Below are 14,348 nucleotides of genomic sequence, written 5' to 3'. Positions count from 1 at the left end.
TCATCCTCCCTAGCATAGCGATTCACCGCCCGACTCACAGCCCGTCTAGTACCCCGACCCGTACCCCGAACCACAGACAACCCTACAGACCACCCCATTTAATGACCAAATAGATTATAGGTTTCTTTTTTCTTAGTTTTAAACTTTTTACTTGTACGTACATTTTTATTTGATATATAAATATTAATTTTTTTTCCTCAATTCATTATAGTTGCAATTTTAATAAAAATAATAATAACTATTTAAATAAATTATGTAACCAGAACAAAGAAAAGGAAAATAATAAATTAACAAAAAAAAATTAAAAATTGATCTTCGCGCGACAACATGTTCATCGCATAAAGTAATATCGACAATTTCTTATTTTTTTAAGTTAAAATTAATTAAAAATTTGACACCGCGCGACGAATTATTGGTCACGTAAAGTTTTTGTGAACTAGTGTCCTATATCAAGTATTCATCGCGCAAACTTACTGGCCACCGGAAACAACCATCCCATGTACTATATCCCGCCCAGCTCACTTTGTTGCATCATCTTACGCATGAAAAACTGCATTTCTTCCCTTAAATTATGTTCAACAACGTCTTTGTTGTTGCACATGTTCATTCTTGCACGACAAAATTGTTGTTGTCATCACGGAAAGTCTGTTTTCGCGACCCTTATGTGACAATTTTTGTGCGACAAACTTTTGGTCGCATAAATTCTAATGCGATGCTATGATGCCTTACGCGACGAAATGTCCTTCATCGCGAAAAGTGTTAAATGTAGTAGTATGGCTACCTCAGGGCTCGACTTAGGGAGGGCTTGAAAAAAAAATAATCAAGATAAAAAAAGCTTAGCCTATTCACCCCTCTCCCTCTTCCTTAGTGTAGATAATTTGTTTGTTAAAAAAATAAAAGGTTTGCGTATCTTGAGCTTAACATATGAATGAACCCCTGCAATTCTCTCTCTATCTATTTGAAATCTGTCTCTCTCTATGTGAATCAACTTTCAATAGAAGATTGTAATTTGTGGTAATCACAGAATCTTTGAATTTTATATTTTATTTATGTAATTGTACGTATAAAACGTTATAAAGTTTTAGGGTAAATCTCAGTTCACTAACCTCAAGTTTTGTGGTTTTCAACATTTGATACCTGAAGTTTTTTTCGTTCCATAGTCTCATACAAATTTCAAAATTTAAAATTTAGAATGGGAACAGTTAAAAGTGAAAAAGCAAAAGTGAAAACCACTTTTCACTCAAAGCCCACACCCCCAAAAATCTCGATCCCGCATCTCCGTCTGAAACCATACCAACTCGCCGTCACTCCACCTCGCCATCAGTCCAACTCGTCGTTGCTCAATCTCGTTGTCACTCCACCTCGCCATCGGTCCAACTCGCTGTCAATCATAGGCCGTCATATGTTGTGCACACTTTTGCACATCAAAGAAGGGCACCGTTTATAGGCAAGGTTGTCGTAAAGCCATCGCTGGCAATAGGGTGGCAAAAAAAAGAGGATTGAAGCAGCTGAAACACCGGTTCATTGTAAGTAACCTACCTTTTTCGAAGTGTACATAATATGGGTTTATATTTTCTGATTTTTCAATTTTGAATTTTAGGGATTTATGAGTTCCAATTCCATTTTTTTCTATGGTTTCTGGAATTGTGTTTTGTGGTGGGTTTCTTGCATTGTTAATTGTTTTCAATGTGTATCTGGTTTTGTCTTCATTCGTTGTCTCAATTACAGCCTTTAAAAAACCTTGTATTCATGGTCCCCATGGTTTTGTTTTCGCCTTTTTGTCCTCATGGTCCTACAACTTAGTGTTTTGGGTTTTAAAACCTTTGTCCTCGACTTTGCAAGCATGCCTAAATTATTTACCCTTAAAATTAACCACGGTGGGAAGTGGTCTGAAAATACATATACGGGAGGGTTTGAGGCTTGGTTTGATTACATAGACAAAGACTTCATGTCTTTTTTCGAGATTAATGAAATGGTTAAGGAGTTAGGATATGACGAGTTTATCTTGTATCGCTATAGGATTCCTGGGATGTCTTAGAGGGAGGGATTGAGGCTTATTGAATGGGACCAAGATGTGGGTAAAATGTGCAAGTATGTTCCAGGGACTAGGGAAATAGAAATGCACCTAGAACATCTAGGTGCGAAGCAAGCTGCCATGAAACATAAGCTTTTGATGAATCTAGATGAGAGTGGCATATTAAAAAAAAGTGTCACTATAGAAGATATTGAGGAATCGAGGGTGGCAATTTCAATTACAAAGGGAAGTGGATCAAAGCTGAAGAATGATAAAGCAAAAAATGGTGCTGATCACTTAGAAAAATGGCTATGTCTTTTGAATAACGTAGCCTACAATGGTGATGATGAACATGAGGCTAAAGCAACTGAGGGAGGACAAGGAAGTGGAGATGAGGATTTGAAAGATTTGGAAGGAAAATCCTAACTGAAAAGTGTCATGGCTTGTGAAGTGGCGTGTGGATAAGTTCAAACTCAACCCAAGCATGCCCATCACTACATTTATGGAGATAGTGAAAGAGGAAAGAATGGTTAAGATTCACATCAAGACAGCCTACAGAGTGAGAGCACGTTGTTTGAAAATCCTTTAGGGGAGTAACGTGGATCAGTACACAAAGTTGTAGAAGTACTATGATGAGCTTAGGAGGACAAACCTTGGTAATACAGTTAAGATGAAGGTGCTGCCCTATGATGATGCTCATGTGATATTTTAAAGGATTTATATTTGTTTGGGGGCTTGCAAAAATGGATTTAAGAATGGATATAGGCAGCTTATAGGATTGGATGGTTGTCACTTGAAATGAGTGTTCAAGGGCCAGTTATTGTCTGCAGTGGGAATGGATGCAAATAACCAAATTTGGGTTATTGCATATGCCAGAGTAAAGCTCGAGAACAAGGACAATTGGGTTTGGTTTCTGGAACTACTAACGGCTGACATGGAAATTGTGAACTAGCATGGTTGGACTTTCATTTCTGACAAACAAAAGGGTTTAATTCCAGCTTTTGAGAAGGTGCTATGTAATTGTAATCATCGGTTATGTGTTAGGCAGTTATACACCAACTACAAGGCAGATGGGTTTAAAGTGAAAGGATTAAAGGATGCCTTGTTGAATGCTGCCAAGTCAACAACCATCACTAATTTTAGAAAGAGTATGGCTGAGGTGAATAGGCTAAATAATGAAGCTTATAAATGGTTGGTAAAGAGACTAGCCTTGCATTGGAGTAGGTCACACTTAAAGGCACACACTTAGTGTGACATTTTCTCAAACAACCTTTGTGAGAGCTTCAATTCTTTTATCCTGAGGGCTAGGGACAAGCCTATTATTACCATTCTGGAAACTATAAGAGTTTTATTGATGAAGAGGATATGGTTGAGAAAAGATGCAATGAGGAAGGATAAATGAGCTATCAGCCCAAAACTCCAGAAGAAGTTAGAGGAGTACAAGTTGAAAAGCTCATACACTATAACTACATGGTCTGGAGGAGAAAATTTTAAAGTGGATGAAGGCAGAGGCAATATATTTGTGGTGGATTTGAATGGGTGCACTTGCTCATGCAGAAGATGAGATTTGATAGGCTTTCCTTGCATATAGCTTGAGGAATTTGTTTCCTCTTGGCACAAGAATGAAAAGTACTTTGAAGCTTACGAAAAATTGATTCAACCCATCCAAGGCATGAAATATTGGGAGCCATCTGAAAACAAATGCATTATTCCTCTAGCTTTTAAAAGGCAGCCTGGGAGACCAAAAAAGAAGAGAAATAGGGAGGGTGACAAAAATGAATTCAAGTTAAGCAAAAAAGGGCAAAAAAGTGTGAAGTGTAGTGTTTACATGGGCTCGGGACACAACAAGGTCAGATGCCCAACCACTCATCCTCCTCCAACTGCTAGAAAAGGAAGAAAAAGCAAGAAAAATGAGGTATAATTTTGATATTTTTTGTTGATTTTTCATTTCTTATGTGAATTTGTTATTTGTGAAGTGTAGTATCTGTGAGTGCTAATGTTTTATGGATTCATTACCTAGGCCTCAACATCTACGTCATCATAACCCTCTCAGTCATCACAACCATGCACTTAGGAAGCTCCACAACCTTCATCTTAGCCAACTCAAGCCTTTCAAACCACTTCAAAGTCTACTGCAAGAGGTCAGAAAAAGAGGAGGAATGTTCCATGATGCTGCTTTAATGCTTTAGGTTGTTTAAGGGTTCATTTTGTTATAGTTGAATATGCCATTAGTTTTTTTGGAGATAACTTTCGGATAGACCTTTAGTGTTTTGGCCAGATCTATGGTGTTTTTGGTACTCTTATTTTGGTTTAGTTGTGTACTTATATTTTGGAAAAATACCTTGACCCATTAGTTGTTAAAGTTGTGGTTTTTTGATACTTTCCTGTGAATTGGAGGGTGTACAACTTGGAATATTGAATTTTGTTGTGAATTGAAAGTTGTTGGCAATTGAACTTTGTTGTGCACCCTTGAAACTTTGTTGTGAACTTTGTTGTTAGTTGGTAGTTTAAAGGATGAATTTGCAGGTTTAGAATTGAAAGTTTGTTTGGAATTGAATTTGTAGATTTGGAATAGAAAGTTGTGGTTTTTTTTCAAAAAATTTTGGTGGGAAAAAAGGAAGGCAGTACATAGTTATGGGTTAAAAATTTGGGCGCGAATTTTTTTTTTAAAAATTTTTAATTTCCACATGGGCGTCACTTCATCAGTTAACGAGAAACTTAGCAGCCAGACTAACAGATGTATGAGACTTTACTAAAATTAACACTTTAGGTATGACTCTGGGACGAACAAAACTTCATGTTCCAAATGTTGAAAACCACAAGACTTGAGGGTAGTAAACTAAGATTTACCCAAAGTTTTACATGTAGTAAGAACTGTCTTCATCCTTCTTTTATCGGCTTGTTTGAGTTTGATGGATTAGCATAGGCTATTATGTTTATTTAATTATTTGGATTTTCTTTCATTAAGAATTTAGATTTAACACATTCAAGGTTGGGTTTTTTAGGTTTGTTATAAATATAGCTTGTAGTTAGTATGATAAATAAGATAGTCATATATCCTTTAGTTTATGTAGTTGCCATGCCAATATTTCTTTGCGTTGATACAATTATTTTTTTGTGGTTGGTTTGTTCTTCGATTTGTCGCCAAATTTGTTATTCTTAGCGTATATTTGATAGTTTTACATGGAGTAGAACTTTTTCTCCATCTTTCTTTTGTCGGCTTGTTTGAGTTTGATGGATTAGCATAGGCAATTATGTTTATTTAATTATATGGGTTTTACTTGTTAGTTTAAAATTTGGGTCTAATCTAATTTTTTTCGAATTAGGGTTTCTTAGGTTTTGCTCTCTAAAAATATAGCATGTAGTTTAGTATAATAAACAAGTTACTCACAATATAGCCTTTTGAATTATATAGTGGTCGTGCAAATATTTCTTTGCGTTAATACAATTATTCTTTTGTGATCGGTTCGTTGTTTGATTTGTCATCCAGTTTGTTATCCTTAAACATTTTTTGTTCTTTGTACTCTGGTTTTCAACTTATTAACCATTGGATTCTTTTATACGAATGTCCAGGAAACCAAAATTGTAAGACTTCATGAATTGGAATGTTACGAAACAGTGGATTTTGACGGAGAATTATATAGTGAATTGACATTGGAGGATTACATATATTGTAATATGTAGTTATACATATAATTGGAGGACTTTGAAAACTCAAGGGCCCCTTTACAGTGACTCCCTCAGGTCCCCACAATCACAGAATTGACATGTGGATAGTAAATTAGGTTTAAGATAATAGATTATCCACACTCAAAATTACGTGTTTAGCTATCTTGATGATGTGATACATTTAATTGAACTTGTTGAAATGCAATGGGAGCATTTTGGTTTTTTAATTTTTGTTTCCTTGATAACCAAGAGCAACTTAATTTGTCTTGATATGTTATAGGGCATATAAACATAAATATCAGGCTGGCGAATATAGCAAAAACAGCTTGCCATTACATTTGCCTTGAAATTCAAGGCTTGAATGCTAAGTACGCTTATTCCATACACTCACTTAGAAATTTTCTAGTCGCAAAATTTATTCCGATTACCAGTATATTTAGCAGTGACCTCAATACAGAAAATGTCAAAGAAAAGGGAAACATGAACTATATATGTCATATTTGTGATGTGAGCTCAATTAGGTTTTTGATAGTGAAGACAAAGTATTAGTTGTGGTTTCTTTAACCTTTGTGCTACTAATGACATATTATTTTGGTAATAGGCCCCGATGATGCATTCATATGGAAAGTGCCCTAAAGCTGCAGACTGCTAAGCTTTATTGATTTTACTAATATTGACCAAACCATGTTCCTTCCTACTAGCTAGACGGTACAGCGGGACAATAAAAAGACAGATTGGAAAGGAAAAAGTGTGAGTTGGACATGAAAGTAGCCATCAACTGAGGTTTTATGGTTGATCATCATGCATGCAATACATGCTCTACTATTTTGAAAACCACAAATTGCTTTAAACTAGTTATCTTGCCAAACTATATTCTGCAACTAGGAAAATTAGAGTTGGTATTTTCATTTACATCTAGAAACTAAATTGTAGCTTCCTTACTTTTACCCAAATGTAGAGCAGCAATGCAGAAGACTAGAGGAGTGCAGTAAAGGTAGAATATTATAATTTATTTGAGTTAGAGAGCCACCGATAATTATCTTCAAAGTTTGCCGTTCTTTTTTAGCAATGACAGAAGGTCTTCATCAACAACAAAATTAATGAAAGGTTACAATTAAGACTCTTTTGCTTCTTTTGGTTGAGCAAATACATGTTAGAAATAAAAAATCACAACATCGAAACCTGATTAATCTTTTATTAATTTGCTTGATATAACATGTAATGATTGTTGAATTGTAATCTTGTCTTGGCCCAAAGATAATGGATCTAGCCCATACACAAAGAAAGATCTATGCACATGCTAGAGAATTCTAGCAAAGTTCAAGCTAGTGGAAGAGTCTAGAAGAATGGTGAGGATTCCACCAACATACAAGATTAATGTAGATAATTCTAGCTTAGGAAGGTAGTGGAATTATCTAGATATCTCTAGCATGATGCTTCTATGCTTCTCCAAGGTTCCATCCATGCCTATAAAAAGAGAAGGCATCCACACCATTTGAAACAATCAAGAGAGCAAATAGTGAGAAGTGAGAAGAAGCAACAAAGCTTCTAAGAGTGTTTGAGTGTTTTCTCTTGTACTAAGTTTGTGAGTGAATAAAAAATCTTGTGTAATACTTTGAGTATTCTTTCTTTCTCTTGCCTATCAATTCCGCTGCATTACATTCTTCTTTGTGAGATAAACGTCTCCAATGTAGAGAAGTCTTTTTAAGCCCCAACAAAGTGGTATCAGAGCTATGGCTAGCAACGCTATGGCAGCCTTCCAAGTTCCAGTTCTCAACAACAACAACTTCGATAATTGGAGTATCAAAATGAAGGCCCTTTTGGGAGCACACGATGTATGGGAAGTCATAGAGAAAGGCTACACTGAGCCAGAAGATGAAGCTACTATGTCCCAACTCCAGAAGGAGAGTTTGAAAGATTCAAGAAAGAGAGACAAGAAGGCTCTCTACCTCATCTACCAAGTATTAGATGACAATGGCTTTGAGAAGGTCTCGAGTGCAACCTCTGCCAAGCAAGCATGGGAGAAGCTTTAAACTTCTTACAAAGGAGCCAAACAAGTGAAAAAGGTTCGTCTTCAAGTATTAAGAGGTGAGTTCGAATCCTACATATGAAAGGGTCTGAATCAATCTCTGATTATTTCTCAAGAGTCTTAGCCGTTTCCAATCAATTAAAAAGAAATGGAGAAAAATTAGAAGATGTTAGAATTATGGAGAAGATACTACGCTCGTTGGACCCCAAGTTTGAGCACATTGTCGTGATGATTGAAGAAACAAAAAACTTGAAAGAAATTAGTATAGAGTAATTAATGGGTTCGTTACGAGCATATGAAGAGAAACATAAGAAGAGGCAAGGGAATGATGAGCAGCTCCTCAAGACGCATGTCCAGCCAAAGAAGAAAGAAGAAAGAAGAAAGCTTGGACAACGAGAGAAGCCAATACAAAAGAAGTCGTGGTCGAGGTCGAGGATGTGGACATGGACGTGGACGTGGTTGGAACTTCAACAATCACAACAACTACGAAAGAGGAGGAAGCTTAACAAATGGTCAGAGTTTAGTTGGAAGCTTACGCTATTTGACTTGCATAAGACCAGATATTCTCTGTACCGTCAGATTAGTCAATCGCTACATGGAGAATCCCACAACTACACATTTGAAGACCGCCAAAAGAATTCTTCGATACCTTAAAGCTACTGTTAACTTTGGCTTGTTCTATTCAAGTTCTGATAACTACAAACTTGCTGGATATAACGACAGTGATTGGGTAGGAGATTCCGACAATAGAAAAAACACTACTGGATTTGTGTTCTTCATGGGAGACACTGCATTCACATGGATGTTGAAGAAGCAACCGATTGTTACTCTCTCTACCTGCGAAGCCGAATACGTAGCTGCTACCTCATGTGTATGTCATACAATCTGGCTAAGAAACTTGCTAAAATAATTCAGCATGCCATAAGAAGAACCAACAGAGATCTATGTCGACAACAAGTCTGCAATAGCTCTAGCAAAGAATCCAGTATTCCATGACAGGAGCAAACACATAGATACCTGTTATCATTACATAAGAGAGTGTATTGCAAGAAAGGATATGCAAGTGGAATACGTGAAGTCACAAGACCAAGTCGCCGACATATTCACCAAACCACTCAGGCAAGAAGACTTTGTCAGATTGAGGAACACAATCAGCGTCACAAGACAAGATTAAGGGGGGATGTTGAATTGTAATCTTGTCTTGCCCAAAGATAATGGATCTAGCCCATACACAAAGAAAGATCCATGCACATGCTAGAGAATTCTAGCAAAGTTCAAGTTGGTGGAAGAGTCTAGAAGAATGGTGAGGATTCCACCAATATACAAGATTAATGTAGATAATTTTAGCTTAGGAAGGTAGTGGAATTATCTAATATCTCTAGCATGATGCTGTTTGGTTCTCCTCTCATCTAGTACGTGTACATGGGCTATGCTTCCAAAAACTCTTAGATGAGAGATACCTAGCTTTCTTCCACTCCATGCTTCTTGCGGAGTCTTTCCCCACACACTTCTTGTTGGAGATCGATTGGATAGGTAGACAGCACATGCTACAGCTTCTGCCCATAACTCCTTAGGCAATCCCTTACTTTTGAGCATGCTTCGAGCCATGTCGAGGATGGTTTGATTTTTTCTTTCCGCCACACCATTTTGTTGAAAGGATCTTGGAACTATCAAAAGTCAACGAATTCCATTGGCTTCACAGAATTCTTGAAATTCCTTCGAAGTGAATTCTCCTCCTCGATCAGATCTCATGGCTTTGATCTTGCAACCATTTTCTTTTACTACGACGGCTTTGAATTTCTTGAATGCTCCAAATACCTCTGATTTCTGCTTCAAGAAATACACCCAGGTTTTCCTTGAAAAATCATCAATGAAGAGAAGGAAATAATTATTTTTACCCAAAGAGCTTGGTTTTATTGGACCGCACACATTGGTGTGAATGAGCTCGAGTGGCTTTTAGGCTCTTGTGGTCGACTCCTTTGGAAAGCTTTTCCTGAACTATTACCCAAGTAAACATCCTTCGCAAGCTTGATCAGGGCGACTGATGCACGGTAAGCCTCTCACCATCTCCTTCTTGGACAATAACTCTAGTCCCCCAAAGTTAAGATGCCCAAAACGAAGATGCCAAAGCCAGGATGTGTCTTTGTAACATGTTTTGAGGCACTTTGCAACATCATTTTGAATATTCATAGGAAACATTCTATTCTTTGACATTTTCACCTTGGCAACTAATCTTCCTTTGTCATCTTTAAGAAAAAGGCTATCATTTTTCATGTGAATATCATAACCTTTTTCTCAGAGTTGACCCAATCTCAAAATGTTGATTTTCATATTGGGCACATAGTAGACATTTGAAATTAATTGGTGACCGTCATTTTTTAGGGGAATTAGGATGTTACCTTTTCCTTTGACGGGTATTTTGGATTCGTCTCCAAAAGAAACGTTGTCACTCACCGATTCATTGAGCTCTACGAACATGCTTCTTCTTCCGCACATGTGGTTGCTGGCGCCGATGTCAAGATACCATGTATAGTCTTGGTCTCCATCATTGTTTTGGCATGCTAGTAGCACAACGCCATTATCTTCTTTCTCTTCTTTCACATAATTGACCTTCTCATCAAGCCTGTTGCTTGGAGCTCTACATTCCCAAGCATAATGCCCAAACTTTTGACAATTGTTGCATTGAACTTGAGATTTTTCATACCTCAAGTTTGAGCGTCCTCTTCCACGACCATTTGTTGAGCTTAGGAAGGTAGTGGAATTATCTAGATATCTCTAGCATGATGCTTCCATGCTTCTCCAAGGTTCCATCCATGCCTATAAAAGGAGAAGGCATCCACACCATTTGAAACAACCAAGAGAGCAAGTAGTGAGAAGTGAGAAGAAGCAACAAAGCTTCTAAGAGTGTTTGAGTGTTTCCTCTTGTACTAAGTTTGTGAGTGAATAAAAAATCTTGTGTAATATTTTGAGTATTCTTTCTTTCTCTTGCCTATCAATTCTGCTGCATTACATTCTTCTTTGTGAGATAAACGTATCCAAAGTAGAGAAGTCTTTTTAAGCCCCAACAATGATGTGGGATTAATTAATATAGTACAACCTATTGCCTAATTAACCTTCGAATGGAGGATGATTTATGGATTTTTAAGAGGTGCAAGTAGAGGCACATGCATGCTAGGTCTCATCCATAAAAGAGTTTAAGAAAATAAACATAATTAAGATAGAGACGTTTTTTAATGCATGAGAAGTGGTATTATTGGTTGTAACTAAAGGTCCATTAGCTGCTGTGTGTGTTGCCTAAACTCAAATTTCTTGCGGTGCCCTAATTCGTCAATATTTTGTTATTATATGTATGTTTCCCATGGCGCGCAGTAGAGGTTCAAAGACTCGAAGAGGGTGTAGACCATAAATGGCATTCTAATACTTTCATGTTAATTATGTTACTGAAGCAAATTGCAGACCCTTAATTGTATCAGCAACTGTTATAGTTATGCAAAAATGTCAAAAAGCTAGACAGAACAAATTTGACACATTTAGATGGGGTACCTTAAATTCACTACGATTAATTTGATGATCCGTGAACTTATTTTTACAAGATAAAGGAGATGTACATGCTAGAAGGTTACTGTAAAGAACAGGAATTTTGAAAGATGCATGTCATCATATCAAAAGAACAACCATTAAGAATTTTGTAGATTTTAATTGTAGATGTAAAACAAAAACAATGATAAAAACAAGAACAATACAAGGCAATTCGGTAGAAAAATTAATGAGAAGATCATAGTGCAGCAGATAGGGGCAATAGACGTATAGTAGGTAGAAAGTAAAAAGAAATCGGTCATAATATTATCAAATCTTATGTTAAGCTATATATCATCATGCATGGTTTATAGTTTGTGCTAAATTAATTATAAGAAAAAAGTCCGTATATGGTATTGTTAATAAGCTGTACAAATTGCAATAATACTTAATAATCAAGTTAATTGCAACAAGAAATTGTCTTCTCCTCCATTGTATTTGAAATAGAGACCTACCGATATTTATGTAACCAAACCTAGACAACTTAAGGAAAATACATGTGTATTACGATGAAATTCTTAAATACCTTTTTGTGCTAAAGAAAATAGTTGGCTAGCTGCTGGAGGAGTTTCTTGTTACTATTATATACCTAGGTAGGTTAAAATAAATTAACCATGCCCAAGTCGAAGTTCCAAATCCACTTCATCGTTACTCCTCACACCCCTTCTGAATTCATCATCCTCCAACTGCAAGCTCAAATTCGTACCCCAAAGTTCTTGGTTCATACCCAAAGAGTGTGACCTTGACCCAACTGATGAATCGTCAAGATCATAACCGTATGGGATTCTAGGGTTAGACCCAGTTGGCTGAAAATACCTTTGGTAATTCATCTGATCGAAAACTGGGTAGTACCCAGAAACCCCCTGGCTTGAAAGTGGTACGCTACTATATTGATGATGATGATGAGAAGTACTCATGGATATGTATTGATCCTCATTCGAGTAGTGGTTTGCATTAAGTGATGATTTACCTGAGATGTGTTGCATCGGTTTGACTCGGTCTTTCCTGTGGATGTTCATGTGACCTCCCAAGGCTTGAGCATTGGTAAACCCCCTCTTGCAAAACGTGCATTCGTAGCTTCGTTTCACTGTTGCAGCACCTGAATTGTGATCATCTGATCTGACTTGATCTTCATCACTTGAGCTCGTCTGCGGGGTTCTTGGTCTCCAAGATTCCATGTCAAAACACCTTGTTCCCCAACTGAATTTCTTATGGTTTTCTTCACTTGGAATCACTAAGCCGAAGAATCAATAGAGAGATAGAGGGTTGGTTGTATTATATGTAGGGAGGAAACCAATTTAAGTGTGAAATGTAGATGCAACTACAAGACACACTGGCATTGCTATATATTGTGGCTTTATAATAAGCAGAACACAGTTTTGGCATTTGTTGAAAGACTTTTTCATCTAGCCGGCTAAGAAATGGTTCCATTTTAACTATCTTATTTATTTAATTTTGTATTCTTACCCATAATTTCTTTCTGCCCCTAATTTTGGGTTTGTTTCCAGTTGTTATTTGTCATCATCTCTATTTGTGTGTGTGTGTGATTATTTTCTGCAGACACTTCATGATGAGTAAGATAGCTAGGGATACTATTTGTTGGGAAATTACAAAGAAATTATGATATTCTTCTAAGAATCACATAGACAATTAAGCTGAGGCACGGGTATCTCATTCTCTTTAAGGAGATTCAAGCCCACTGCGGTTTGACAAAGTCCACAAATCGGTGGTTCAGAAATATATCCCTTGACTTGTCCCCTAAAGGATACAATAGTCCAAATGAATCGTTATGTGACTCAAATGTATTTGCACAAAAAGGAAGAGACTAAAACTCCACAACACGAACACCTTTCTTTGGCCAATACGTAAAAATGAAAAATGGAGGAATGTAGAAAATAAATGTTGTACAACAAACTGGGTAGTGGGATAATGAATAAAAAGATGATGGAAAAAATGCTACTAATTATAGATTTATTATCATGAATAGGGTAATGAACACAAATTAACAAGTAATGAACATGAATTATAGATTTATTATCGTGAATCATTTTTAATATTATTTGTCATCATCTCTATTTGTATTTGTGATTATTTTCCGCATCTAGGGCTACTATTTGTTGAGAAAATTACAAGGAAATTATGATATTCTTCTAAGAATCACGTGACAATTAGGCTGAAACACGAGTAGCTCATTGTGGTTTGACAAAGTCCATGAACCGGTGCAGAAGTATATCTCTTGACTTGTTCCCCCATGATACAACAAGCCAAATGAATTGTTGTGTGACTCAAATGTATATGCACAAAAAGGAAGAGTGTAAAGCTCCACAACGTGAATTGTTGTAAAGCATGTCATTATGAGCATTTGTAAAAAAAAAAAAAAAATATATATATATATATATATATATATATATGTACGTACATAAGTATATTTTTTTTTCACACTTCTACATTAAGTAAAAACTAGTCAAAAGCCTTAGTACAACTTTTGGAGACAATATAACACTTGAAGACAACAGATCAAGCCAAAGTTCTAATACCATTTCCCTTGGTGATTGATGAAAATTGAAGGGGTTTTTTTTTTTTTTTTTTTTTTTTTTTTTTTTTTTGCAAAAAGCACATGCATGTTTTGAGTCTCATTGGCAAGGTTCTAATTTTTTAGAAAGGCTCTACAACCTTAAAAAAAAAATCCCTTATTTTGCATATCCTTCAACATTTGATATTTTGTAATAATGTACTAATGTTTTTTCATTAGACTCTTATTTTGGGTATGTAATACTTGAAAGACAAATGTGTTTTAGGTTTTGAAGTACTAATTTAGTATTACGTTTTTCTTTTGATTATTTCTTGATGTAAAATATATATTTTCTTTGGATAACTGGTCAAGTCATATTACTATTATTAATAGGTCGAGTTCAGGTTAGGTCATATTATCCGTTCATTTTAAAGGGTGTTATATGATACGACGCATTAAGATATCATGTATATCACGAAAACGACACGAACATAAGAAACACAACACGAATACCAAGTCTAAATTTTCACACCTTCAAGTAATTATAA

The 14,348-nt window shown here is 36.2% G+C and overlaps 1 protein-coding gene across 1 annotated transcript; it reads right to left on the bottom strand.

Moving 5' to 3' along the window:
• Positions 1-11,896: 11,896 nt before the first annotated feature.
• LOC126607235 (transcriptional regulator TAC1-like) lies at positions 11,897-12,466 on the bottom strand. Its single transcript, XM_050274754.1, has one exon. It carries the CDS (start codon positions 12,464-12,466, stop codon positions 11,897-11,899), a length of 570 nt encoding a protein of 189 aa, XP_050130711.1.
• Positions 12,467-14,348: the final 1,882 nt, after the last annotated feature.

This window comes from Malus sylvestris, chromosome 16 (assembly GCF_916048215.2).
Source record: "Malus sylvestris chromosome 16, drMalSylv7.2, whole genome shotgun sequence".
NCBI classification, from domain to species: Eukaryota; Viridiplantae; Streptophyta; class Magnoliopsida; order Rosales; family Rosaceae; genus Malus; species Malus sylvestris.
Note: the sequence above shows the minus strand (reverse complement) of the source record. Positions and strands in the feature narration are given on the sequence as shown.

Excerpts from the sequence above, each read along its gene's own strand:
- LOC126607235 (XM_050274754.1), bottom strand. The coding sequence starts at position 12,466 with ATGGAATCTTGGAGACCAAGAACCCCGCAGACGAGCTCAAGTGATGAA.